A 25,991-nucleotide genomic window follows, 5' to 3' on the forward strand; every position below is an offset into this window, starting at 1 on the left:
CACCTAAGAGGCTCTTTAAGCTATTTTGGTCAGCGTCCTATATTGATTCTTACTTCTCCAACCTATAAATGCTCTCAATGGGATCTAACTTTTAATATCATTTGTAGTTACCATGGAGAGGTATATACATTTAACACATGGAGGGAGGGGCTTTTTAATACAAAAAATTCAAACTAAATTGTTGGAATTAATCTGTTATTGCTTTTCCCCTTTCTGTATATGCCAAAAGCAAGATCTATGAGAAAAGACAGAATTCTAATTTACCCCCAGACTTTTATCTCTCATTTGGTCCTAGAATATCTCCATGCCAAGCCTTGAATGCCTTGCTTTACTGACGGCATCTCGTTTTTGCTAATTCTAATTGTTCTACTGTAAGAAAGGACTGCAAGTCTTTATATGCTAAAAGCTGCTACCTATGTTAAGCAACAATATTTTGGGACCATTTGGAATACAGTGCCCAATAATCTAAGAATATCTAGAATTTGCCACTAAAAGACCTGAAAGGCTTTCAGTTCATTTTTAATTGGCATCAGTTTTATCCATATTGCTGAGTCTATAGGGCTTCTGCATTTTCAATTTCTTCTCATTGCTTTCTACCTTTATAGAAGTAAACAAGGTATTAACTAAGCTGCAGCCTGACAGCTTACTAACAACCAACCTACCCTCCTCTGGATGCCTGAATGAGGCTACTGGATTGATTCCAGATTACTTTCTTCAACGGAATACCTTGATAATAGACTGTCACTTTCCAGTGTCCTTATTACCAGAGAGATATGGAAAAAAGGAGTAACCATCAGGGGATGTGGAAACATATCACTCAGAGTAACCTTGCAAATAATTCAGTAAGCACTCTCCATTATTCCTCCTCCATGACTGATATCCCTCCCTCTCCTCAATTCCTGCTCGACACCCCACCTCTCTTGCCACTGTCACAGTGCTTTCCTGAAAGCCAATTCCAGCCATTTAAAGCCTGGAGAAGCAACCCAAGTAGACTATCACTACTGTCTTCAGCCAGTGCAATGCCACCTATTAAGGAAGATCAATTTCCAAGTGAATAAAGATACAATAAATTGTAGAGAGAACTACTCTAATGACAGGACTTACATGCAAAAGGCAAACAAAACTGATAGTTTGAGAAGAGACCACAAGGTAGTGGCTGCGTATGTATCAAAGTCACTGGCTTGGATCTAGCCACCGACACAATCAAATGGAAGACATTTCACCATTTGAACTGGGGGGGGGGTCACCAATCCCCCTCCGCCCTTTGCAGCAGAGCCAGCCCTACCATAAGGCAGAGTGAGGCAGCTGCCTCAGGCAGCAGATCTAAAAGGGCAGAAAAGTGTTTGCTATTCAGTTTAATATTGTATTTTTACTGCTAGAGATGAGGATAGGTGCTTGTAGGATTTTCTGCTTCGTGCCTAAATAATGTGCCTGGCTTTGCATCCTATGCACCTTCACTTGGGTGGGTGAGGGGCACCATTTACTGCTCCGCCTCAGGCAGCAAAATGTCTTGGCCAGCCCTGCTTTGCAGGCCCTCAAGCCCTCTAAACAACTGCTCTGAGTGGTCCCCCGACCTTCAAGAAGGGCTTTTGAGAGGGTTTGAGGAGCTGCTGCTGGAGTGAAAAAGCCCCCTGGTATGAACGGATCCAAACCATTACCACCAATTTTAATGGCAGTCTACAGAAAATACTGCCTATTTCATGCCACTTATCATATTAAGTATGTTTGCACATTCAATTCAGGTTTCAGAGAAACAGAACACCCTCTCACCTAAGTTGACTACATTCTTTGCCCAGAATGTGGGATCACAATGGAAGCGTATTGCTCCATTAGCAGCTGGGACAGGATCACATCGTGCTTTTAAAATATGTCGCAGCTGGAACGTGATCTGTGAGAAGACAAACACTCTCAGATTAGTGATGACATTGCGGAAAGAGTCAACAAGAAGCCAACATAACAAAATGGAAACTGTAAGTAACCGGGTTGCTTTGGGCAAGTAGCTCTCTCTCATCCTAACCTACCTCAAAGGATTGCTATGAAGCTAAAACCCCACTCTGAGACTTTTGGAGAAATTGCAGGATATTTCACAAGAAATATTAATGCACATACTGCTAGAGGATACAAATATAAGCAGGTAGCGTTGAAGAACAAACAGGAGTTCACAACCATATTTTAAAACAATCTTAACAGTTGACATTTTATATATACCTGACTTTAGTTGTGCCCACATTCAAATATTTATACACAAAGCATACAATAAGACAGAGTTTAACTATTCTGTATCAATAGAAAGCAAACCATACCATTTGAAATGGGAAAAGGCAAAGGTAAAACCTCTAAACCCAAACTTTACATCTGATTAAATGATTGAATCACCCAAAGGTCAAGCCATTAAAGTGAGAAAGAGGTGTCCTAAACAAGGTGCTATACTTCCTTCTTATCTTCAATTACAGATTGCAAGAGCTATACCAACACTCAAAAATCCCAGCAAGTGAACATTTCTACAGGCCACCCTTTCATGAATATAGAGGCAGTGTCTCCCTTGCTTACCTGATAACCTAATAATAACAATACCACCACTTTTTACTCAGTGTTTAGTCTGAGAATATTTAAACAAGATCATTTCTTCTCTCTATGCCTACAAACAGTTAATGCTGAAATGTTAGTTGCCTTTTTCAGTTTTATCCTTATCCTTGACAAAAGTGCTACTGGTAGGCCAGTGCTAAAAATGTAATAGAACAGTATGCTTACTTCCTTGCACTGAAATCAAGGCACAAAATCTACTGAGAGTTAAGCACAAGTAGTTTACAGCAACTGCTGATAGTAACCCAAGGTAGCAAGCAGCGATGTGGGTACTATTTCAAAGTCCCACATCAATTGGGATCTGATTTAGGGTGCAATCCTATGCATGTTCAGACAAACTCCTACAACTCCCAGAATTCCCCAGCCAGCATGTCTGGGAATGCTGGGAATTGTAGGACTTTTTTTTTTTACTGTCTAAACGTGCATAGGATTACACCCTTTGGGTATTTATTTGACTCATATTTAGTAAACACAATTTTTTACAGTATACATGTTAGTTTTATGTGCTGTGAGCTGTAGCCAACATTATGCTAGCATAAAAAGTACTAGAAGTGGGGTTGTTCCACTAGCACCTGTGTAACTGCTAGCAGAACAACTAGTGCAAGCAAAACCTAGCTCAATTTAGTTGTAATGAGTTGAGGAATGGCTTGCAGAAACAGAATCAAAGTACTGGCTTTGACACTTTTGCAAGGATGAAAATGGGATTTCCATATGTGGTAAAAGCTTTGTACTAGCAGAATTACACCTGTATAGATTTCATGTTTTTCCTATAGCCAAAAGCAGTTCAACTGAAATACTGAAGCTTCTTCCTAATCAAATAAAGTACACCTAGATAGGGTTTCATACAGTCACAGCTTTAAGTTTTGCTTTTCCCTTCATCTATCAGATAGAATAAGAACTTTTGTTCTGACCTGCAGCCATTAGATGACATCTTCAATGCTTGACTTTTGTTTGGAAGATTATATGTACGTTGATTTTAAGTTATCCCCCTGTTTACCAATAGCTAGACTTAAAGAGTAAGTGAGTGCAAAATGCACATATTCTTCCCAGGGACAGTCATGTGAAAAAAATTAATTACAACACTGAAACTGCCTCACTTCTCTGGTATTGTATCCATTCATTATCATAAAACAATGCATTTTTAAAAATGAAAAAAAATCCACAGAAAAATATAGTGGAACAAAACGTTCTGGCTCACATCACTGGTAGTGAGCAAGGTAAGTAGTAACATGACCCTAAAGTTTCAAGGGTTGCCCAACAAGTGGAATTGATTGTTTTAAATAGCCCTTAAATCCATTAACTTTATAAAGAAGCCAACAATTTGTACTTCAGCTGACCAACATGAAACCTGGCTAGCCACTAGAAACAATCCAGCTTAACATCAACTTCTGTACAGCTGTGGAACAGGTCACAGTCCAAACTGTGCAGCCACTACTAGAAAAACAAAGACACCCCCCCCCCCCACTTCAGCATTCAGTATTCAAAAAATGCTAACACTAACTACTGTGATGTTACATCGTATTTTTGATGAAGTAACACGTCAGGGATAGCTGATTTACAAAAACAAGATCCCCTATAGTAACTTAAATATCAGTGTTTGCAATGAAGCATACACTGAAAACATTTGCGAAGAGTTGCATGGGCTGTACTTACCTGCAAAATTTGAGAAGAGTAAGAAAGATCCCATGATGCAGAATTTTCTCTGCTTTAATGCAAGAATAAAGAGAATCTATGTTGAGTCAGACTGAAAGCTTTTCTTACCAGTCGCTTGCTATAGAGCAATGCTGTGCTGCTACCACTTGCAATGGCCCAATTAGTAAAGTTCATCACATGTTTCACCTGCCTTGACAGACCACTGATATCATTCTGCTGTTGTATTAGCTTCATCTGTCTCTCCTTTGTCACAGTCTGAATAGAAAGAGTGCACATATATTGAATACAGATTTAAAAATACCAAGGGTAAGAATTAAAACATCCAGTTAGACAATTTTTGATATTTGGTACTGACAGAGACATCAAAAGTATCCCATAATACATACTAATTTTATTTTAAAATAACATGAAGCAAATTGGACTCTTCAACATCATATAGGAAGAAAAGGCATCTTAAATAGTCATATGCAGATTAATGCTAAAGCATCCAATTATGGTTACTAGAGGCAGTCATTTCTAAAATAGATTCATCTATAAGACTGAAGTAGCAACTGTAATTGTATGAAAAGTGATGGCAATGCCAATGACTAAATATTATTACATTTATATCTACTTTTATTTCATGACAGAACTCGAGTTGAAAGGGTCCTGCTTCCATGTACTGACCAGAGCTAGGCCTAATGAGCTTCAGTAAGGTTGCTCTATCATATGCTTTCAGACCATGCCCTTTTTAATGTTCTTTTTCAACATGATAGTTCTAATTTTCTGTAAAGTCAGTAATGGGATCTGAAGTTACTTCTTGTCTCCATAACAGTTTTTTAATTTCTTTTAACAACAGATACCATCTCCATATCTTATCACAATCTCCATATTGTATCACAATATCATACCATATCAAAATCTGCTTTTGAAAGCCCTCTCAGTTTCAAAAACAATTTGCCATTTGGCATAGGGGACTACTAAAAAAATACAAACCCACAAGCCCAAAGGCCCCAGACACGCAGTTGCACAGTTCTTTGAATCCTGCCAGATGCGTGACAGCAGTTAAAGACTAACTCCCAACTCTCGAAGCTCACAGATGTTTGAATGAAGGAGAGAGCACCTTTCAAGTGTCTGATAACAAAATCAGGCAATGCTTTGTTTCTTGGTAACAAATATCTGCTCACCTCATCAACCTCACTTTTGAATTAATACACAAATATATTCACAACTTTCTTATTTTATATTTTAAATTTATACAGTTCATCCACCTAAGCTCAAAGCAGTTCACACCAAAAATCAAAACCAAAATACATTACAGCATTGTAATTGTTCCATAAATTGCATTGTAACTGTTTATACGGCAGAAGGGCTTATCTGAAGGACACTGTTAAACCTAGCACTTTATCTGCATTTTGACAGAGTTTGGGAGGAATTTTATGAGTGCACCCTGCCTGGCAATGAACAAGGTGACAATCCCTAAGACTTAAGCAATTATCAGCTACTTAACCTATCAAATAAAGACAGTGCTACTAAGGGTGTAGTTCTATCACAATCGCCTTTGATACTCATAAGCCTCCAAACCTAGAGGCTTACGAATATCCAGTGCAGAGCGGGAGGAGCGACAGAGGCGATCCTCGCCTCTGCTGCACCTCCCACTCTGCAATTTAACTAGACAGGCTTTTTGTCCATCTAGCTGAGGCATCAGGGAAGGAGGCTGGGAAGGTCTCTGGATATTTTTTAAGCCACCTTCCACTGTCCCCCACCCACAGAACTGCCCCCTTTCCCTCCTCTCTGAGGTTGCTTTTGCAACCTTGGAGATGCAGACGCGGTTCTCTCTGTGTCAGCTGCAAAGGGGAGGGAGCTCAGATTCCTGTGTCTGACCTTGGATCCAGGAATCTGAAATATCCTCCCCACCCCCGATTCTGTGTAGGGGCCATAGGATTGCTCCCTAAGAGGCAAAAATAACCCCACCCCATCCCACTTGATGCTTGTTATTATAGAGACTAAGGATGTAATAGCCTTGCTTTCGCCTATCTCAGTAACTCATATCAAACTTAAATGCAGAAATAGGGCAACCCATGTCTTTCAGAAGCGCAAGAGCAGACAACACGGAATATAACTGATTTCTTGGTAAATTTCCCTGATAACTCTGCTACACTGAAGGTATTACAATATTTCAAATCACTCCACAGAAGCAAGACCACTCTGATATGTTGTGAAAATTTTAAAGAAAGTTTTCCAGGATTATTTTTCTGGAGAAAATTTAAAAAATTACAAATACACTGTTTCATAAAAATTAATTAGGAACATCATTAATGGGTAACTCCAATTAAATTTGGGCAGTTAAAGTTATAATTAACTTTCTTCAGGAGCATATCTGTATTATGCACATACTTTGGGTGTACTAAAATTAATACATTAACCGTTTTCAGTGTCTTAATTTATCCCTTAAAATTTACAAGGGGAAGGGTATGTTATTAAGTTGCCATACTTCAAATATTTACAAATACTCCAATAAAAATAACTTCAATATAAAAAATTAAACCACAACTACTTACTGCTATTTGAAATATTTCTGTCTGAAAAATAATGTGGCTTTTCTTGCCTACGGTAAACTTTATTAATGGGCTTCTGGACACTCATCAAATGCAAACCCCATATAAGAAGGAGGAAAGAAGATAACCTGATTGTAATGGCATTAGCATACATGCTAATTTGAATGTCAACTGATTTAAGCCATCATAAAATTCTGAATCAAAGTTTTCCAAGAATCCAGCATCACCAAGTCAATTTTCACCTACAATCGGGGGACTCAGCAATGAGCACCACATGTCGTTAAAAGACAACTAACCAGTGTATACTATTTTAACCACCATAGTATTCTAGTCTGGAAAAATTAATCTGCATCATACTCAGCATATTAATTTTTAAATATAGGTTTAATAATGGTCTATTTTTCCTTGTTTAAATTCCATTTTTGTTTTATGTAACTGTTTTATTAATTTTATGTTCATAGAATCGTAAGAGTTGGAAGGAACCCAAAAGGTGATCTAGTTCAACCCCCTGCCAATGCATCCCTGATAGGTGGCCAAGCAGCTTCTGTTTAAAATCCTCTGTCGCTACAACCTATGGTTAAACAAATAAGCAATGTTATTTCTCAGCAAGAAATAGCCTCGCAATAATCGATGCATGTTGTATTTCAGGATATGCTTAAATGGAAATTATGTTGCCTTCCTAAGGTAAAATCTATTAATGGGCTGCTAGACACTCATCAGAAGGTAAACCGTACATTAAAAAAGAGGTTAATCTGGTTTTTAATGGCATTAGAAAACTTACAAATCTGAAGAGGAGAACAAGCACTAGTGAAAGACTTCAAATAAAACACATTGCACTAAACACAAGCTAAGATTTTAATGAGACACCACAGGTAAAGCAGTACAATTAGAAGTCAAATGGCTTCTACAGTTTCTGCCTTTATTCCGGCATGAATGTTTACAATCCATGTAGATGTATTTTAGGTAGCAAATGCCACATTGAGAAAGGGGGGCAATGGCCTTTTTCGCCCAACACTAAACTTTAGCTTAACAAGCAGCAGCAAGCCTTGGGCTCACATGCATCCCCCCGCCACCCTCCCTCTTATCTTCCAGCATGTCCGTGAGGATATTGGAAGCATCCGCTTCTAATCCAACTAGAGTTACCTGTTTCGTCCAACTGCAGAAACTCTGATTAGCTTAAACAATCAGATGTTAACAAGCCAAGATCATAAACCACTTTGGTTCTAGCTGGTCTGAACAAACCACAGTTTAAACTAATCAGAGCTCGCCTGACTCTGGATGCAACAACAGACTCTAGTTAGTTTACAAGCAGAAGTGGATGCTTCCAATAGTTTCCTCACAGTCATGCTGGAAGAGGGGAAGAGAAGTGTGTGAGCCTGAGATTCGCTCCTGCATGTAGAGCTAAACTATGGCTTAGCATTACAAGTGAAACAGGCCAATGATTTCATAATGGACAACACCAAGATGGCTGTTCCAAAACAGAAGAGCCATACACATGCAAAGATCACACTAGGACTCATGCAAAACACTTTTGTTTTTGTTTACATTTAACTGTACCTCAAGCTGCTGTAAGAGAGATTTTCCCTTTTTATTGATTTCATTAATGAGGGTAAAAATAGCCACTTTGATTTCCTGTTCTACTCGTTTGTTAGTGTCATTTACTTCTTTTATCCTGAAAGAGAGAAATGTGTTGTGTCAGGCAGTAACATTACAACATCTCCAAAATTATACTTTTTCACTCAAGTGAAAATTCAACCTATTACATAAATAGATGCAGAATTACATGATGTATGCTCACCTTAAGTAAAAGAATATGAAACCATAATTTCTATTCATTCTTGGAAGAAAACTTTTGAAGTAATTTCCTTTTACAACCTACTGTAAGAATCTTCTTCTGCATTTAAATCACCTCCTGCATTTAAATCACCTTCTGCATTTGCTAGATATTTATGCTTCACATGTTATGAAATTTTTATCCTACTGCTTTCATTGCTTTTTTTGATGGGGTAAAACTAAGTCAAAAGAAATAGTTTACTAGTAGTGACAATCTGCTATTTCAGTTATGCAATTTGCTACTCACCTACCTTCCTGGAGGAGGTAGCAATTTGTTTCCTGTAAGTACCTAGCTATCTTTGACAAACCTGCCATAACAATGTGCTATGGTCCCTGGGGTAATGGAACACACTGCAGTGCTGGAGTGACTGCACACATGGTGTGCACATTCTATCTTTAATCTAGGATAGCCAGGGAGGTTGCCTGGAGGATGTATTTGTTACTTCCCTGGGAGGAGGGAAGGCTCTCCATGCCAAAATGGGTGTTTTGGGAGCCTATTGTCACTCACAGAGCACAATGCCCCACATTGTGCCAGCTAATTTGCCATGCCTACACAACTCTATTATAGCACAAGGGGGAAGGGGAGGAGTGAAGCAGGACACTATTTCCATGGCTGTGTTATAAGTAGGCAGACAAGAGAGCTTAGAAGTTCTCTTTTCACTCAACCATCCTGAGCCAAAGAAATTGGCAAAACTGCAGAGGCTCAGTGCATGCAAACAAACAGCACCTACTCCACCATTTGTGTACAAGCTTCTACACAGTTATCTGTATGGAAAGGCACCTTATATTCATGCACTGCCACATTGCTACATGCAAGCTACTGTCTCCCATGAAACAGGCTTTTGTGTATCTGTTACAGCAAATCCATTTGGAGAAACAGGTTTGTGGATTTTGTCTGCTGGATCAGGGTAAATGGCTACGATTGCTACCAGCTGTTCTGCTTTTAAGAGATACCATCAGAGGCTGGAATTTTTGTAGTTCTGTAAACTAGCTCACTCAGATTTTTAAAAAATATGGAAAATTGACCATCACTTACCTATTTTGTACTTGAGTAGCTGCAAAGTTAACATAATTCTTCTTTTCAAGGAGTTTGGCTAACAGATTCTCAATAGCACCCTTTTGATTCTGAAATGCTTCTTCCAAAAACTGATACCTTCCAAAATCAGAAGACAGCACACAATTAATGATGAAGCAGCAGCACTGCAGTAAAATGATGCACTAGATGTTAACTTAGGTTTGCTAATGAGAATGGCAGCTATACAAATACCAATGGTAAGGCATCTTCAAAGACAGATGTGTTATAACTGATTCTTGACAGTGGTGTCATAGTTCCAGAGTCAGAGCATCATCACATTTTATTTATAATGTGCCTAGCCACTCTATAACAATACCCCCACCCCCAGCTTTTTGTATCTTAGACAGTTCACAACAACAGTTTGGTAACTTCTGCTGTACAGAACAAAACAATCTCTAAGTCGCTGGCAACTTATCTAGCCTGTTTCAGACCTCAAAATAGCATGCCTTAGAATTCAAGAGTCTAAGCAACATGAGAAATTTGTAAAGAATGGTTTTGTATTCTGCACAAACACTTTATCAAAAAAATTCATACATGGAACCTTGAGTCAACTCAATGGTAAAGGGGCCATGCTTTTGGAGACTGATAACATCTTTCTTTGCTGCAGATGCCCACAGATATTATTTCTGAATGTACAGCTGAGAATGGTGGATAAGAACTTCAGAGAAATGTTCTTTCTTTTATCACCAGGATCCACATCTCACAAGTGTGTACTGTACTTGTCCAGACTACAACCTACATGAGATATGAGTCTAAGCTTTTGCACTGGTCCATCAAAAGGCAGGAAGGTTATGACTTTGATGTCTTTATTTCAATAAACCAGACCCAGTCAACTGAATGAACACAAGCAAGCAAGCTTCCAATTCTTGACTGATATAGTTCACATAGTACACTACAACCATCCACACACAGCCAACAACTAGACTAACATCAGCAACAGATAGATCTGAACAACACGAGTTTCATACCCCCAAATCAATGTAACAGTGAAACTTTCCATAAGGAATTGGAGTACTTAAACAAAGAAATTACCTTCAAGATATACCTCAAAAGGTACAAAGACAATAGCCTGGATACAAAGGTTCTAAGCGTGCAGTGGAAGACATTTCCACTCACTTTTTCCCCTCCTCACCTGTAGCCCTCTGCACCTGAGAAGCTGCCAATTTCAAGTTCACTTGCACAGGGGAATCTTTGCATCTAAGCCTATGTTTTCAACTGGAAGATAACTTAAAAGTCTTTCATAAAGCAGAACTCATGTCACAGAAGCATCAGCTTCTTCAAAGTACTATGGAAGTTAAAACAAGCATTTGTTAAATGCAGCCTAGACACAAGCAGTACAAACTTATGCATGTTTACTCAGACACTGTGTTCAATGGAACTTACTCCTAGTAAATGTGCTTAGGACTGCAGCCTAAGCATAATTTTATGAGTAAACTGAAATATGTTTGCACATTAGAATCTTTATGCCACTGTATAACTCACAGCTAAGCCAACTGTCCATGTCCTTTAACAGGTTCACCATTACTCTATCCTATTGCATTTCTCAAAATCAATTAAAACAAAAGGGAAAACTCTTAAATTCTTTATATCATTGCTATATCTAGTGACTACTTCACGCATGGGGCTAAATCGAATGTCATGCAAGCAGGTTTTGATTGCACAACGGGAGTTTCTCTTCCCCCCTGGAGCCTCCTGCACACCCCACCTCTGCTTCAGAGGGTCCCCCAACCCTCCAGAGCAGATTTGGCAGTACGCAGGAAGATGCAAGGGGAAGGGGGAATTCAATCCACCAGCAGTGTCTGTTATGTTGGCAGGAGGACACCATTCGATACAACCCATAAAAAGCTTCCTACGAGCACATCACTTCAAGATAGGAAAAAGATTGCATGCCATATTTATACCACATGATCTATCTAGTTTGTTCATGTGCACATGGCGAGAAATCACAGAGAAAAATGATATGCGTTTAGGGAAGTCATTATGTGCAGGTGCATCCAAATGTGCAATCATAGCAAAACAGATACTTGCATAATTTTTGCACATCACCTGTGTACACATTTTTCTGCACAGAAATTATGTTCCATCCACTCAGCACAATTGTATTTGCCAAAAAAACCCTATTTGCTCTATTATCTCATCTCCCTCAAATCTTTGCCATTTTAAAACAATTAAAATTATTCTAAGATGGTGCCTGCTGCAAGCACCATCTCAAATCAAAGTATTTCCCCCCTTAAAATATTGCTTTATTAATAAGCAAATGTATATAGATTTAATTAATCAATTAAAACTCACATGATTGACTGATACTTCTTTAATAAAATTACTGCTCTATTAATTTTACTTGTCACTTAACCCTCATTAGAATCAAGACTGGAATTAAAAGCCCAGAGCACTACCAAGTCTATTTGCCATAAAACAAATCAAGATTTTTTTATCGCACAAGTACTTGAGGATTATTCTTTTAAGCAACCTGTTGTAAGAAGAGGCAGCACAGGAAAGATGGATATCTATACCTATGTTCTTTGTGTTCCAGTAATTGACAGTCTCTACATGTCAGTCTGTCGCAGGTTTCACAGAAAAGTTTTAACTGTTCTTGTTTATGCACAGGACAGAAAACAGGACGTTGACCAGATGCTCCAACAGCCTCTGTGTTAAAAGAGAAAAAGGTTTTGTATATTAACATAAAGATTGAGTCAGTATGTCTGTCTGTCTGTTTGTGATACTTCTATACCGCTTAATATAATAAGATCCCTAAGCAATTCACATACAGTCTATAGTCTTGAGACTAAAGCTGCTAGAGGAGAGTCCATAGCTCATGGAAGGCCAATTCCACAGTGTAGTGTGCAACGTAGAGGTACAAATAGCTAGGAACGTAGGGCAGTACAAAAACCTAAACAATTCAAGACCAGGATATACACACACACGCACGCACAAACACCTAGTTGACTTTTAAGATCTTCAGATGAGACCCTGTTGGTCGTTTCATGACCAACAGAATCTCGCCACATAGCATCTCAGAAGCGAGCCTCTTGAGTACTGGCGCCCACCCTCTAGAACAACCTACCCCGTGCAGTTCAGGAGGCAGAAAATGTGCTATATCTTAAATGCCTCCTGAAAACGCATTTGTAGCAGGCTTTCTCTGGCTTGTAATTAATCATAATTAATCATGACACTACTGAGGGAGGGGCTGTAACTCAGTGGGAGAGAACAAGCTTTGCATGTAGAAGGTCCCAGGTTCAATCCCCAGCTTTTCCAGATAGGGTTAGGAAACAATCCTGCCTAAAACCCTGGAAAGTCATTGCCAGTCAGTGTCAACAATACTGGGCTAGAAGGACCAATGGTCTAACTTATTATAAGGCAGCTTTCTATGTTTCTGCTCCATTTTACTCTTTTTGAGTTGCTTTTATTGTTTTTTTACTTTAAATTGTTTTTAATAGTGTATTTTAAGCTGTGATTTTAATATTATAATCTGTAAACCACTTAAGAGATTTTAGTAAATTAAGCGATATATACGTATTAATAATAAAGATACATACATATATACATAAATGGCTTGGGGCCAGGTTATCTGATGGACTTCCTTCCTCAGTATGAAACTGTTCAACTCTGCAGACTCTGCTTGTAAGCCTGCCAGTCAGATTAGGCTAGCAGACAGGCACAAGGCCAGGGCTTTTTTAGTGGTGGCCCTCTTAATTATGTAACTCCCTCCCAATAGAATTGCAAATGGCCTCTTCGGTATAAGACTTCAAACAGGCCTTAAAAATTAATCTGATTTGGATTGCATTTTCCTAAAGAGTTTTATTGTTGTTGGTTTTGAAACTATTGATCTATTTAAAATTGTTGTATGTTACCTTTCCTGGAATGTTTCTTGCCATGTTTTAAAGCTGTTATTTTGTTATTAAACTGTTGGGTATTTTAATAGATTCGACATTATATTGTGTAAACCACCATGTGAGGGCTAAGCTCTGAAAGGCGTCCTAGAAATATTCATATAAATGAATAAAATAAGCAACTACAGCAAGATATAGAACTGAACATGACTTTTTGTTGTGATATCTAAACATCTGATTAGTATGAACTGAGTAAAATCTGCTATTACATTCAATGTTATTTGCTTTCCAATGAAATCAAAAACTGAGTGCATGTAGTTCATCAGCATCTCTTTACCAAAATCCAAAAATGACTTAGCGGCATGGATTTTCAGTATACTACACAACTGATATATCTAGTCATACTTGATATGTTTAGTCATAACTATACTTGATAAACACGTATGAAATCTAAAGTTAGAAACAGAAATTTCACCTGAAGAGACATCTTCCTTCTTTCTGATCATATGATCCTTAGTAAATTTTACTCGTTGATGAGCTTCTATGCATGTTTTGCATAGCCATTCTCCACATTCCACACAGAAACCAACAGCACTAGAATTATCTTCACAGCTGGTACACACCTAAAAGCAGGAAAAAATATTTTCAAATCTGAAACTTCAGGGTGTCAATCCAGAAATTACCAAAGCCTATACGCTACATAAGATGCAAACCAAACCACATTGCAACAAGAATAGTGGGAGTGTCATACCTGTTCAGATTTCTCATCAGAGCTGCTAGGTGCTTCAGATGTGTCTTTGACAAAGTAGTTGTCTACCAAATCTATTTGCCTGCATTCCTGACGACAGATTGGACACCTTATCACACCAACTGCAACCAAAAGAGGATACATCTTACACTTCTCTGCATTGTCATAACTTGTTCGTTTGTTTTTAAACTGATGTTTGATCATTGTAAGGGTTGCTAATGAACATACAGAATCTTCTTCTAAATCCATTTGCATAATGTGCCCAGTGATAATGGCATAAGAATACTTTCTATTCCAGTGGTCCAGATAATACAGAGTGCCCCAAAAGTAGGTATACAGTTGTTTAGAATGTTGATAGGAGAGGGAGAGAATGTGTGAGTAGAAGATGTGTGGGTGGAGTGAGAATGACAGTTGGGAAGAGTGAGTGAAAGGGAGTGACAGTTAAATCAGTTAAGTGTAGAGACTGAGGGGAGTGAGGCTCTTAAGTAGGTATAATGCAAATAAACTATACTGTATACCTACTTTTGGGCCACTCTGTATGTTTTACTCTATTTGTTAACAACTAAGGCCAGACAAAAAATATTTCAAATTCCTATGAGGCACATCAATTTTTTAAGTACTTGGGTAACCAGGCAGCAATGTTTTTTCCAGCACCACTAAGTGTTCCATACGCTTTCAGAACAGTGTTGGTTTTGTTTTACAAAACATCTGCTCTTAGGGATAATGCGAGTTATGGAGCTAAATAAATAATAATGCAACAAATACAGGTAGAAGGCACTTTATACAGCAAGTCTTTCATGCCTGCATCTTTTGTACCTTAGTACTTAATAGGCTGGATTGAAATTAAGTTAGTTGCACTTGGGTCCCACTTATTTCATAGGACAAAATAGTGAATGCCTTAAGTCCCATTGAAATCAATGGCAACTTAGTGCAGATCTAACCCAATGCCTTTATGTCACATTAACAGAAAACAGCAGCCACAACCACAGATATGCTTATGTGGCTCCTACAGAAAGGCAGTGATAGTTCAGAGAATTCTGTCATTATAATTTAAGTATGAAAGTTTAACGTTTAATGTATATTTCATCTCTCGCTATTATCCAATCATCTATTAGTTTGAGCACTTTTTGCTTTATTTGCAACTTCTGAGAATACTGGCCAGTCTTTAAAATTTTCACTAATTAAAAAAGCAGTATCTTTTTTTTTTAATGGTTGAATACAAATATATCTTGTGCTGTCTTAAGTACATTCTGCACAACCCTTAGTTTGAAGAGGCCCCCATATATACTAACATAGCTGTATTCAATACTACATTATACTCATTTTCATAAGACAAACTATATTATAAGGCATGGATGGACAACCTGTGGCCCTCCAAATGTTGTTGGGCTCCAAGCTGGCTGGGACAGATCTGAGTTGGAGTCCAACAACATCTGGAGAGCTGCAAGTTGCCCACTCCTGTTTTAAGGAGAAGAACAGCCATTTTTCTTTTTTCTAGCCATCTAAATGATAATAAAATGTTGCTATGACCATGTAATTAATATGCCTATCAACCATCAGCAGCAGATGAAAACCACTTTTCAGAACTACCATGCTGCCCCGGGTATTAGTTCCTTTACTAGTCTAAGCAAAACATGAAACATTTCCATGTGTATGAGAAATCCTGTGTATTCCAAAACTATACGGCAGGATGTGGAATCTGAATCAAAGTGGTACTTTTGCTGGAGGAAGTTTGATCTTCTCCATGAGCTAAGTGCAAGACAAACGTTTTAGAATTATGCCCAAGGACAAAAATGTAGATGGCATGCTGCTGCACGATCTTGAGGATGTGGCCTTCTCTAATTTCAGAATTATATCTGTTTTTGAGGAGCTGAGCTGGTACCCTTAACATCAAACTACAAAGGCTGAAGTAAATTAACTGAACATTTTTTTAAAAGTTGTTGTTGTTCAGTCCTTAAGTCGTGTCCGACTCTTCGTGACCCCATGGACCACAGTACACCAGGCCTTCCTGTCCTCCGCTCTGTCCTGGAGTGTGCTCAAGTTCATTTTAAAAAAGTACTACTCTCATAATTAACCCCTGTGGAAGCTCATATGGAGCTGAGAGGAGGCAAGAGACAATTCATTAAAAATATAATGGGTAATGAAACTTCTGATTCCCAAGTTAGAATCTATAACAAAATGTAAAAAATATTTTAAATGTACTCATAGTAAGACTAAATTATGAATAAGGTCATTAAGTGATAGTTATAGTTACCCCATCAATTACCACATAATAGGTAAAGCAATCTTTAATAGAACCAACTTTTGTTCAACAATCAACACTGCCAGGGGTAGGCAACAGAAATACAAGTGCAAGGGGATCAGGGGTTTGGCAACTCTCCTGAAAATGCAAAAGTGAACGATTTTATTTAATCTATTTATGTACCAACGTTCAGTGCAACACTCCTAGGGCTGGAGACAAAACTAAAGGTTTGGTATATCAAAACTATGAAAGACATCCTCCACAGCACAGTGAAGGATATGAAGCCAATCTTGGTTTTGCTGCCAGTTGAACAGATATGCACTTCTTCCTATAATACCTTTTGTGAATATATTACTTGATCTAACAGAAGTGAATATGTACCAACCCTACAGCTCTTACATGCAACCCACAGCATCATTACGGTTCTCAGGAGTGTAGCATTCACTAGAAAAAAGTTTCTAGCCATCATGGTTGCAAAACTGGTAGGGCTCTACCAATTCAGTTGTCAGACCCTCTTGCTAATTTGGCAACCCTCACAAGACCAACACAAAGATTCCTACCCACAGCTGTCCACCCACAAACTACACAAAGCTCTTACAGAAGGGATCTCTCACTGGGATTTTACAGAAACAGTGACCAAGACTCGCATTGCATGTGACCTGTGCAAAAGCCCTGTGGAAAGTGAGATAAGACCCATCCCCTCCCCCAAATCATCTGGCAAGAGTAGATGACTCATGGGAGAGGTCTTTTCTATCACTTTGCTCCATTCTTTGGAGAATTAAACTGGCTCAAGTCCTTTCTGGTATCTCCCCAAAACATAGTTTGAAGATAGAGATGTGTGTCTGCATGAGGACAGTGGGGAAGGGAAAGCAATAAGCACTTCTTTCCAGCTATGGAGGCCAGCAAGTCCTGTCCCTCCTTCAAATTCTCTGGCACATGCAGGGTACTTTGGAGAGGAGGGAGTCTTGTCTCATTATGCACTGGGCTTGTACTGAAAGTAGAAAGAAGACAGTCATTGAAATAACAATCTCGCTTCAGCAAGAGCCCAGTGTAATGAGACAAGACACCCACACCTCTCTGAAGTCTAGGAGAAAGTGAGAGACAATCCCTCCACTGTTTTCTGTACATGATGCCAGAGGACCCAGGGGAAGGAGAATAGCTGGGGGCAGCTAAAGTAATGGTGGTTGGCTGGTTTGCTGTTTATTCGGTCAGTCGCTTCCGACTCTTCGTGACTTCATGGACCAGCCCACGCCGGAGCTTTCGGTCGGCCGTTGCCACCCCCAGCTCCCCCAAGGTCGAGCCCGTCACCTCCAGAATATCATCCATCCATCTTGCCCTTGGTCGTCCCCTCTTCCTTTTGCCTTCCACTTTCCCTAGCATCAGCACCTTCTCCAGGGTCTCCTGTCTTCTCATTATGTGGCCAAAGTACTTCAGTTTTGCCTTTAATATCATTCCCTCAAGTGAGCAGTCTGGCTTTATTTCCAGGAGTATGGACAGGTTTGATCTTCTTGCAGTCCAAGGCACTCTCAGAATTTTCCTCCAGCAGGAAAGGTTGGCTGGTAAGACCAGCTAAAATTTGTGAACCCCCTTAAAAATCAAGAGTTCCAAAGATGGGTAGGTTCAGTATTTGGCCCCATCTAACAACATTTGTAAGACGAGGGTGTGAATAGAGACATCCAACCCAAGGTGACTGAGAATATCCCCTGGCTGTAGAAAAAAAGTATAAATTCATGCATAACCAGTTGTGATGACCCATATGCTGGCAAATGTGTCAGTCAAGTCCAAGAAATTAGATACTGTCACTCTAGTGTATGCTATAGTAACTATTCAGTCCTATTCCTCCCACCTGCTACACTTTTGTAGCTCTCCCCTACTAAGGTGAGGAGAAAGCAGCAGAGTGACAGCCGGAGTGCATGCCTGAATCTGCCATAGCTAGGCCCACTGACACTCCTGGTCCCATCCTGGAATGCGACAAACCCCAGTGCTGATGACTCTCACAGCACTTATGCCAGTGGTTGGCCAATATGGACTGGCATATGGAACTGCCACAGGATTTGCCAATGTGGAAAGTGATGCCAGAGAATGCATGCAGACAGGCTTAAATATGTTTTCTCAATCTTAAAGGGATTAAATCTCACTCCCATACTGCAAAGGTGGAGCAAAGGATCAGAATCGGAGCAAAGGTACTGCAAAGGATCAGAATTCACCATATCCTTAAGGAATCTTGGATAACTAGCTAAAAAGAGCAGCTTTCTATGCCAAGTGATACCAAGTTATGATGGTGTTAAGTAGCTCTTTAAAAAAGACAAGCAGTCCAGTATATATTTAGGTGTTTCTATTTTAGAAGTTTAAAAGGCAGGAGGATGCAAATGTAAGTAGTCCTGTAAGAAGTCTGTCAGTTTGCCTAGACTGAGAATTTTCACTTAGTAAAAGATAAGTGTATCTACCAGCCAAGCACCACCCCACTCCCAGTTGCAACACTGGAGTTGGGGCATAAAAGCTGGGGCATAAAACCCACGCCTCTGCTGACCTGGGACTCTTGCCATCATTGCTGAAAGGAGAGGAAGCCCTTCAGTGTTGCAAGGCAGGTGGGATCTGGTGCTTCTGCTGCTGCTGCCATGCTGGAGCTCTACCTCCACCTGAGGGACTTCTACTCTGCCTCCTTGCAGACCCAGGTCCAGCCAAGCACCACCCCACTCCCAGCTGCAACACGGGTGGGAGCCGGGGCATAAAACCCAGGCCCTGGTGGGGGAGCTACTTCGGGGGAGCATGAGGGCGAAGGCCTGTCCCCCTGCTTGAAAGGAGGGAAGGGGACTGTTTGCCTCAGTGTGGCCTGCTGGACTGCCTGCATTAGGTATGTGTTTTTTTAATGAAGGTGTTGGGAGCCAGGGAACAGCCATTACAGCTCTACAGGACAGAGAGAGATAGGGAGGGGGGAGACAGTCACACTCTAAAGACAGAGTGTGTAACAATAGGGTGCTGACTGTCCCTAAACTGTCCCCCAATTCAAATAACCTGGATGGCCCTGGCAACAGACCCCCTGGGTTGAAACTGTTGCTGCTGAATGCCAGGTCAGTGAATGGTAAAACAACTGCTCTCCAGGACTTGATCCTGGATGAACACACTGACCTGGCTTGTATTACCAAGACTTGGCTGGATGAAGCGGGGGGGGGAGGGGGTCATCTCTCTCAGCTCTGCCCTCCAGGGTTGTCCAGGGTTGTCTCTGTCCAGCAGCAGGCAAGACCTGGGGGGTGGGGAGGTGGAGTGGCAGTGGTCTATCAAGATTCGATCCCCCTCACCAGGTGCTCTATCCCGCAGTCTGCTGGGTTCAAGTGTGTGTATTTGAAGGTTGGGTGCCCGGGACAGAATAGGGATTCTGTTGGTGTACCATCCACCCCGCTGCTCAACAGTCTCCCTTCCTGAGCTAGCCGGGGTAGTCTCAGGGATGGTGTTGGAGACACCTCAGCTTGTTGTGCTGGGGGATTTCAACATCCATGCTGAGGCTGCCCTGTTAGGAGCAGCTCAGGACTTCATGTCCACCATGACAACCATGGGTCTCTCCCAGAAGGTATCTGGCCCCACCCATGCTGCTGGGCACACTCTGGACCTCGTTTTCGGTGCTGGATGGGGTGATAGTGATTTGAGAGTGGAGGAACTCTCTATAATTCCGTTGTCATGGACAGATCACTATCTGGTGGGGTTTAGACTTGCTGGCACTCGGAACCTCTACAGGGGTGGAGGGCCAATTAAGATGGTCCGCCCCAGGAAGCTGATGGATCCGAATGGTTTCCTGACAGCTCTTGGGGATTTTCCTGTTGCCTCGGCAGACAATTCTGTGGAAGCCGTAGCCCATCTCTGGAACAGAGAAATGACCAGGGCCATGGACATAATCGCTCCCGAGTGTCCTCTCTCACAAAGTGGAGCTGCACCAGCACCCTGGTTTTCTAGGGAGCTGGCAGTGATGAAACGAGTGAGAAGACGACTAGAGTGACGTTGGCAGAAAACTTGGGAGTGAATCTGATCAAACATGGGCTAGAGCCTACTTGAAGGCCTACTCTGTGGCAATACGGGCAGCAAAGAAAATATTTTTTTCTGCCACTATTGTGTCTGCAAAGAGCCGTCCAGCAGAGCTGTTTCGAGTGGTTAGGGGTCTTTTACACACTAGCCCGCAAGCGGATAATTTAAACCGCTCGACAGCCCACTGTGAGCAATTTGCTCAGCACTTTGCAGACAAAATCACTCGGATCCGCTCTGACTTGGACGCTATAGTTGATACAGACCCAGTGGAAGTAACTTTGGCCCCTGCTTGTCCAGTGTTCTTGGATACTTTTCAATTTGTACAGCCTGAGGATGTGGACAGGATCCTTGGAGAGGTGAGAGCCACCACGTGTGTTCTAGATCCTTGCCCTTCCTGGCTCATAAAAGCAGCCAGAGGTAGACTGGCCAAGTGGGTAAGGGGAGTGGTTAATGCCTCCCTTAGGCAAGGCAGAGTTCCAGCCTGCTTGAAAGAGGCGGTGGTGAGACCTTTGCTAAAAAAAACCCTCCCTGGACCCCACCATATTTGATAATTATCAGCCAGTCTCCAATATTCCATTTCTGGGCAAGATATTGGAGTGGGTGGTGGCCTCTCAACTCCAGGGATTCCTGGATGAGACAGATTATCTAGATCCATTTCAATCTGGCTTCAGACCCGGTTATGGGACAGAAACAACTTTGGTCGCCTTGGTGGATGACCTACGCCGGGAACTAGACAGGGGGAGTGTGTCCCTGTTGGTTCTGCTGGACCTCTCAGTGGCTTTCGATACCATCGACCATGGTATCCTTCTGGGCCTAGGGATGGCAGAGAATTCCGCCACGGATCTCGAGGAGGCCGAATGCCAGCACATTCGGCCCCCCAAAATCTCTGGCGGAACGGCCTGCCACCCTCCCGTCCCCCCCGCAGATCCCCCGGGACGAGACTTACCTGGGGCAGATCTTCCGGGCAGCGGCGGCTCCGGTGGCGGCGGCGGTTTGGCAGCAGCGGCCGGTCTTCCAACCAGCCGCCATTTCCCGTGTTAAAAAAAAAAAAAAGACATGACAGGCTACATAAAGATTTACGTAGCCTATCACATCTGACTTTAAAAAAAAAAACATTTGCGTTCTTTATTTTGGCCCATCTTAGTCTACGTAAATATTTACGTAGACTAAGACGACGAAAATAAGGGGAACGCAAATAGCATCCGCTACGCTATTTGCGTTCCCCTTATTTTCGCCATCTTAGTCTATGTAAATATTTACGTAGACTAAGAAGGGCCAAAATAAGGAACACAAATGGCGGCGGCCATAGCCGCCGCCATTTGCATATGCACATTTTTTAAATTATTTTTTTAAAGTCAGACGTGATAGGCTACGTAAAGATTTACATAGCCTATCACAGCTGACTACAGGGATGCAAACAGCAGCGGCTACGGCCGCTGCCATTTGCGTCCCTGCTAGCCAGCGGCCGGATGTCCGGCTGCTGGCGGAGCCGGCCGGCAGCTCCGCAGAATCCCTGCGGAGAGGAGCCGGCCAGCCAGGATTCCGGGGGGAGGGACGGAGCGCCTCCCCCCCCCCCCAGAGGAACCCAGCGGAGCCAGGTAAGGCCAATTTCATACATCCCTATCTGGGCCGCCTCGCTGGGATGGGACTTGGAGGCACTGTTTTACAGTGGCTCCATTTCTTCTCGGAGGGGCAGACCCAGAAGGTGGTGCTGGGGGACTCCTGTTCGACTCCCTGGCCATTGGCTTGTGGAGTCCATCAGGGTTCTGTTTTGTCCCCCATGCTATTTAACATAAACATGAAACCACTGGGAGAGGTTGTCCGGAGTTTAGAGGTTCAGTGTCACCAGTACGCTGATGACACCCAACTCGACTTTTCCTTTCCATCTAATTCCAAGGAAGCTGTTGGGGTGCTGAACCGGTGTCTGTCCTGTCGGAAGTAATGGCCTGGATGAGGGCAAACAAATTGAAGCTTAATCCAGACAAGACAGAGGTGCTCCTGGTCAGTCGAAAGGTAGATCAGGAAATAGGGATACAGCTTGTGCTAGATGGGGTTGCACTCCCCCTGAAGACACAGGTCCACAGCTTGGGTGTACTTCTGGATTCAGCCCTGAGCCTGGATGCCCAGGTTTCAGCGGTGGCCAGGAGTGCATTTGCACAGTTAAAGCTAGTGTGCCAGCTGCGCCCATTCCTTGAGATGTCTGACTTGGCCACAGTGACACATGCCTTAGTTACATCCCGTTTGGATTACTGTACCACACTCTACGTGGGGCTGCCTCAGAAGAGTGTTCAGAAACTTCAGCTGGTTCAAAGAGCTGCGGCCAGACTGTTGACTGGGGCTGGTTACAGGGAGCATACAATTCCCCTATTAAAACAGCTTCACTGGCTCCCAGTCTGTTTCAGGGCACAATTCAAAGTGCTGGTCATGTTCTATAAAGCCTATACAGCTCGGGTCCAGGTCATCTGAAAGACTGTATTCTCCCCTATGAGCCTACTCATGCCCTGAGATCTTCAGGGGAAGCCCTTCTCGCCATCCCGCCATCATCACAGGCACGCTTGGTGGGAATGCGGGAGAGGGCCTTCTTGGTGGCTGCCCCAAGGCTCCGGAACTCCCTTCCCAGGGAGGCGAGAGTGGCACCCTCCTTGATATGCTTTCATAGGCATGTAAAAACTTTTTTGTTCCAGCAGGCCTTTGGGGATAACTAGTCTGGACCTGTGAAAATATGACATATGGATACTATTTTTGTTGTTGTGGTTGTCTTTTAATGTTTTAATATTTTTACAATTTTAATAGCGATGATTTAATTATATTTTTAACTTTTGTACAGTTGTATTTCTATTTCTATTTATAGGTTTTAATTGTAGAAGTTTTAACGTAAAACTGCCTTGAGTCCCAGTATTGGGAAAAAGGCAGGATATAAATATTATCATCATCATCATGTGTAGTCAAAGTTTCTCTCTTTTACCACATGTTACCTGACATCATCTCCTCCCACTACACCACCCCAGTTGCCAGGATAGAACTGCCCTGCTGCTTCCGCTAGAAAAATGGCAGCCCAGAACAATGCTACCCATAAGAGGACTAGAGCAATTCACCCAGCTCTAATGCAGGATGGATAAAAATCAATGGGGGGGGGGGCAGTAGAGCCTTTGGGAACCACCACTTCAAGGCACTCCATGTACCTTGAGGCAACAGCTTCTGACCAAGCCAACTTCGCTCCCCCTCACCGAAGGGCCTTGGTGGTCTGGATGGAGAAGCCTAGCAAGCCAGACTTGGCTCAGAGGCTTGAGATTCACCACCACTGGCGTAAATACTATTCTAGTTGTAAATTAACATGGTTTAGTGGTCGAATTTGTACCTTTGTTTAGGAAATATATGAAGTAGTATGAATTAGAATCTTGATTTACATGAATAATTTAGCTTTTTCCCTCTTGCTGAGCTTGAAATTCCCAGCTTGAAATGGCAGCACAGCAGTGCTCCAGGATTATTGGGGTTGGACCAACAGATAGGATCCTGTGGCAGTGGTAGATGTTGAGAAGGAAGATAAAGAGGATAAGCTACAACAGGAGGAGGACGGGCCAAGTGCAGTTTGCTACTCAGCAAAAGTAACTAATCCATGGCAGGCAAGCAAGCAAATCGTACATTACACCACTGAAACAAATGCTTTTAAACACAAACATTTAAGGAGAATTTGCCTTCCAGGCACAAGCACATCTTCCAAGCTATTAGGAAGAAGCTGGCAAGTTCATATATTTTAATGTATTAAAATTATTTATATCCTGCCTCATCCCTACACCTGAGGTGCCTAACAACAACGAAAACACACCACCACCTCATGAGAGAAAACATAAAAGCAATAAACAATGAATCACCCAATGAACCGCAGCAATCAAACCAACTCATCTGAAGTTCAGCTCCTAAACAGACAAGTCTTGCAACGTCTTCTAGGAACCACAAATTAGCTTTCGCAAAACTCTTCCAGAAAGCTATTCCACAAGCACTGGGCTACCAATGAAAAAGCCCTGATCTTTGCTGAAGTAGTCTTGACATATCACAATGATGGAACGTGGAACAGGGCACCTGACGGAGAACTTCATGGCTGTGGAGGAAGTGCTTTAGAGGTTTAGATCCCAGGCTTTAAAAAGGTTACAACCAGCACTTTTTGATTGGGCTCGGAAGCTAAGTGCTGCAGAATTGATTGTATGTAGACCCACTTCCTCACCAGCTGAAGCTTCTAAGTCATCTTCAAGGTCAGCCCCACACTACTGTAATGTGGTCTGTTTAGGGATGTACGAAACACTTACCTGGTTTTGTCCAGGGACATCCGCAGTGGGGGGGAGGCGCTCCGCCCCTCCTCCCGAAATTCTCCCCAGCCTGCTCCGCTCCGTGGCAACTCCACAGAGCCGCCGGCAGGGGCTGTCCACAGCCGGACATCCGGCCGCTGGGCTGCACAGGGACGCAAATGGCGGCCGTCACAGCCGCCGCCATTTGCATCCTTGTCTTTTGCCATGATAGGCTACGTAAATATTTACGTAGCCTATCACGGCGAAAAAACAGGAACATAAATGGCAGCGGCTACGGCAGCCACCATTTGCATTCCTGTTTTTTTGCCATGATAGGCTACGTAAGTATTTACATAGCCTGTCATGGCAACAATGAAGAAGCAAATGGCAGCCGCAGACACGGCCGCCATTCGCAAAGCAGCGCGAACGGCACCAGATAAGTGCTCCGTTTCACATGCCTTTCGCGGGGTGGTGGGGCGGGGGGCTTCGTTCCGCCATGGATTTCGGGGGGCCGAATGCCAGTGAGATCCGTGGCAGAATTCACTCACTGAGATCCGTGGCAGAATTCTCCAACATCCCTAGGTCTGTTACAAAGGCATGAATGAGGAGACAGCCCATGTTATTGACGAAAGATTTTACGCACAAGAAGTTGCTCTCTCCCTGATATTGATGAAGGACCTCCAGAAAGAGAATCAAAAGGAACAAAAATCCACAGTCTCCCCATAGGCTTTATGTACCAAACTTGCCCCAGTCACTAAAGATCATATTTCCATTGTCTTGCCAAGTTGGAGGAATGTGACAAAGGGCAAAATAAAACAGACTGAAGTATTTCACTTGTATCGTGTTGCTGTTACAAGGATTAGACATTTCATAAGCTTCCTAACAGCTCCCATAAGAAAACTAAGACATGCCAGCTGTAAATACAATATTTTTAATTGCAAGATTTTAGGAACAGAAGTACTTGTGGCTATCAAGTAGTCATTTTTAAATGGATCTTGGAAGACCAGGGGAAGGGGAATATAGGGTAAAGAGACAATGCCTAAGCTGTTAACTAAGTTCATGGGCGGGGGGGGGGGGGAGGTTGAACTCTGCTGCATGAAAAAGCAGTTGCCTCAATCGAAACTGTTTCCCCCTCACACACACCCCAGTACTTACATTCTTTCTGACAACAGTGGATCTTTTGTCTTCAG

At 42.1% G+C, this 25,991-nt stretch overlaps 1 protein-coding gene across 16 annotated transcripts in view; it reads right to left on the reverse strand.

The window, feature by feature from the left end:
- The window catches only part of TRIM33 (tripartite motif containing 33), a 73,565-nt gene that overhangs the window by 25,876 nt on the left and 21,698 nt on the right, over positions 1 to 25,991 (reverse strand). For 15 of the 16 annotated variants that reach the window (XM_084853524.1, XM_084853521.1, XM_084853526.1 and 12 more), the window contains exons 2-8: positions 14,263 to 14,381; positions 13,987 to 14,134; positions 12,195 to 12,327; positions 9,643 to 9,759; positions 8,331 to 8,445; positions 4,345 to 4,491; positions 1,771 to 1,888 (exon numbers count right to left, since the gene is read on the reverse strand). In XM_084853524.1, coding sequence (XP_084709650.1) covers positions 1,771 to 1,888; positions 4,345 to 4,491; positions 8,331 to 8,445; positions 9,643 to 9,759; positions 12,195 to 12,327; positions 13,987 to 14,134; positions 14,263 to 14,381 — 897 coding nt within the window. Of the gene's footprint in view, positions 1 to 1,770; positions 1,889 to 4,344; positions 4,492 to 8,330; positions 8,446 to 9,642; positions 9,760 to 10,813; positions 10,976 to 12,194; positions 12,328 to 13,986; positions 14,135 to 14,262; positions 14,382 to 25,991 lie in introns of those variants that run through there. The other variant, XM_084853534.1, reaches the window with a different exon arrangement.

Source organism: Heloderma suspectum, chromosome 4 (assembly GCF_057233095.1).
Source record: "Heloderma suspectum isolate Gila_16-S chromosome 4, 16-S_ref, whole genome shotgun sequence".
NCBI lineage: Eukaryota > Metazoa > Chordata > Lepidosauria > Squamata > Helodermatidae > Heloderma > Heloderma suspectum.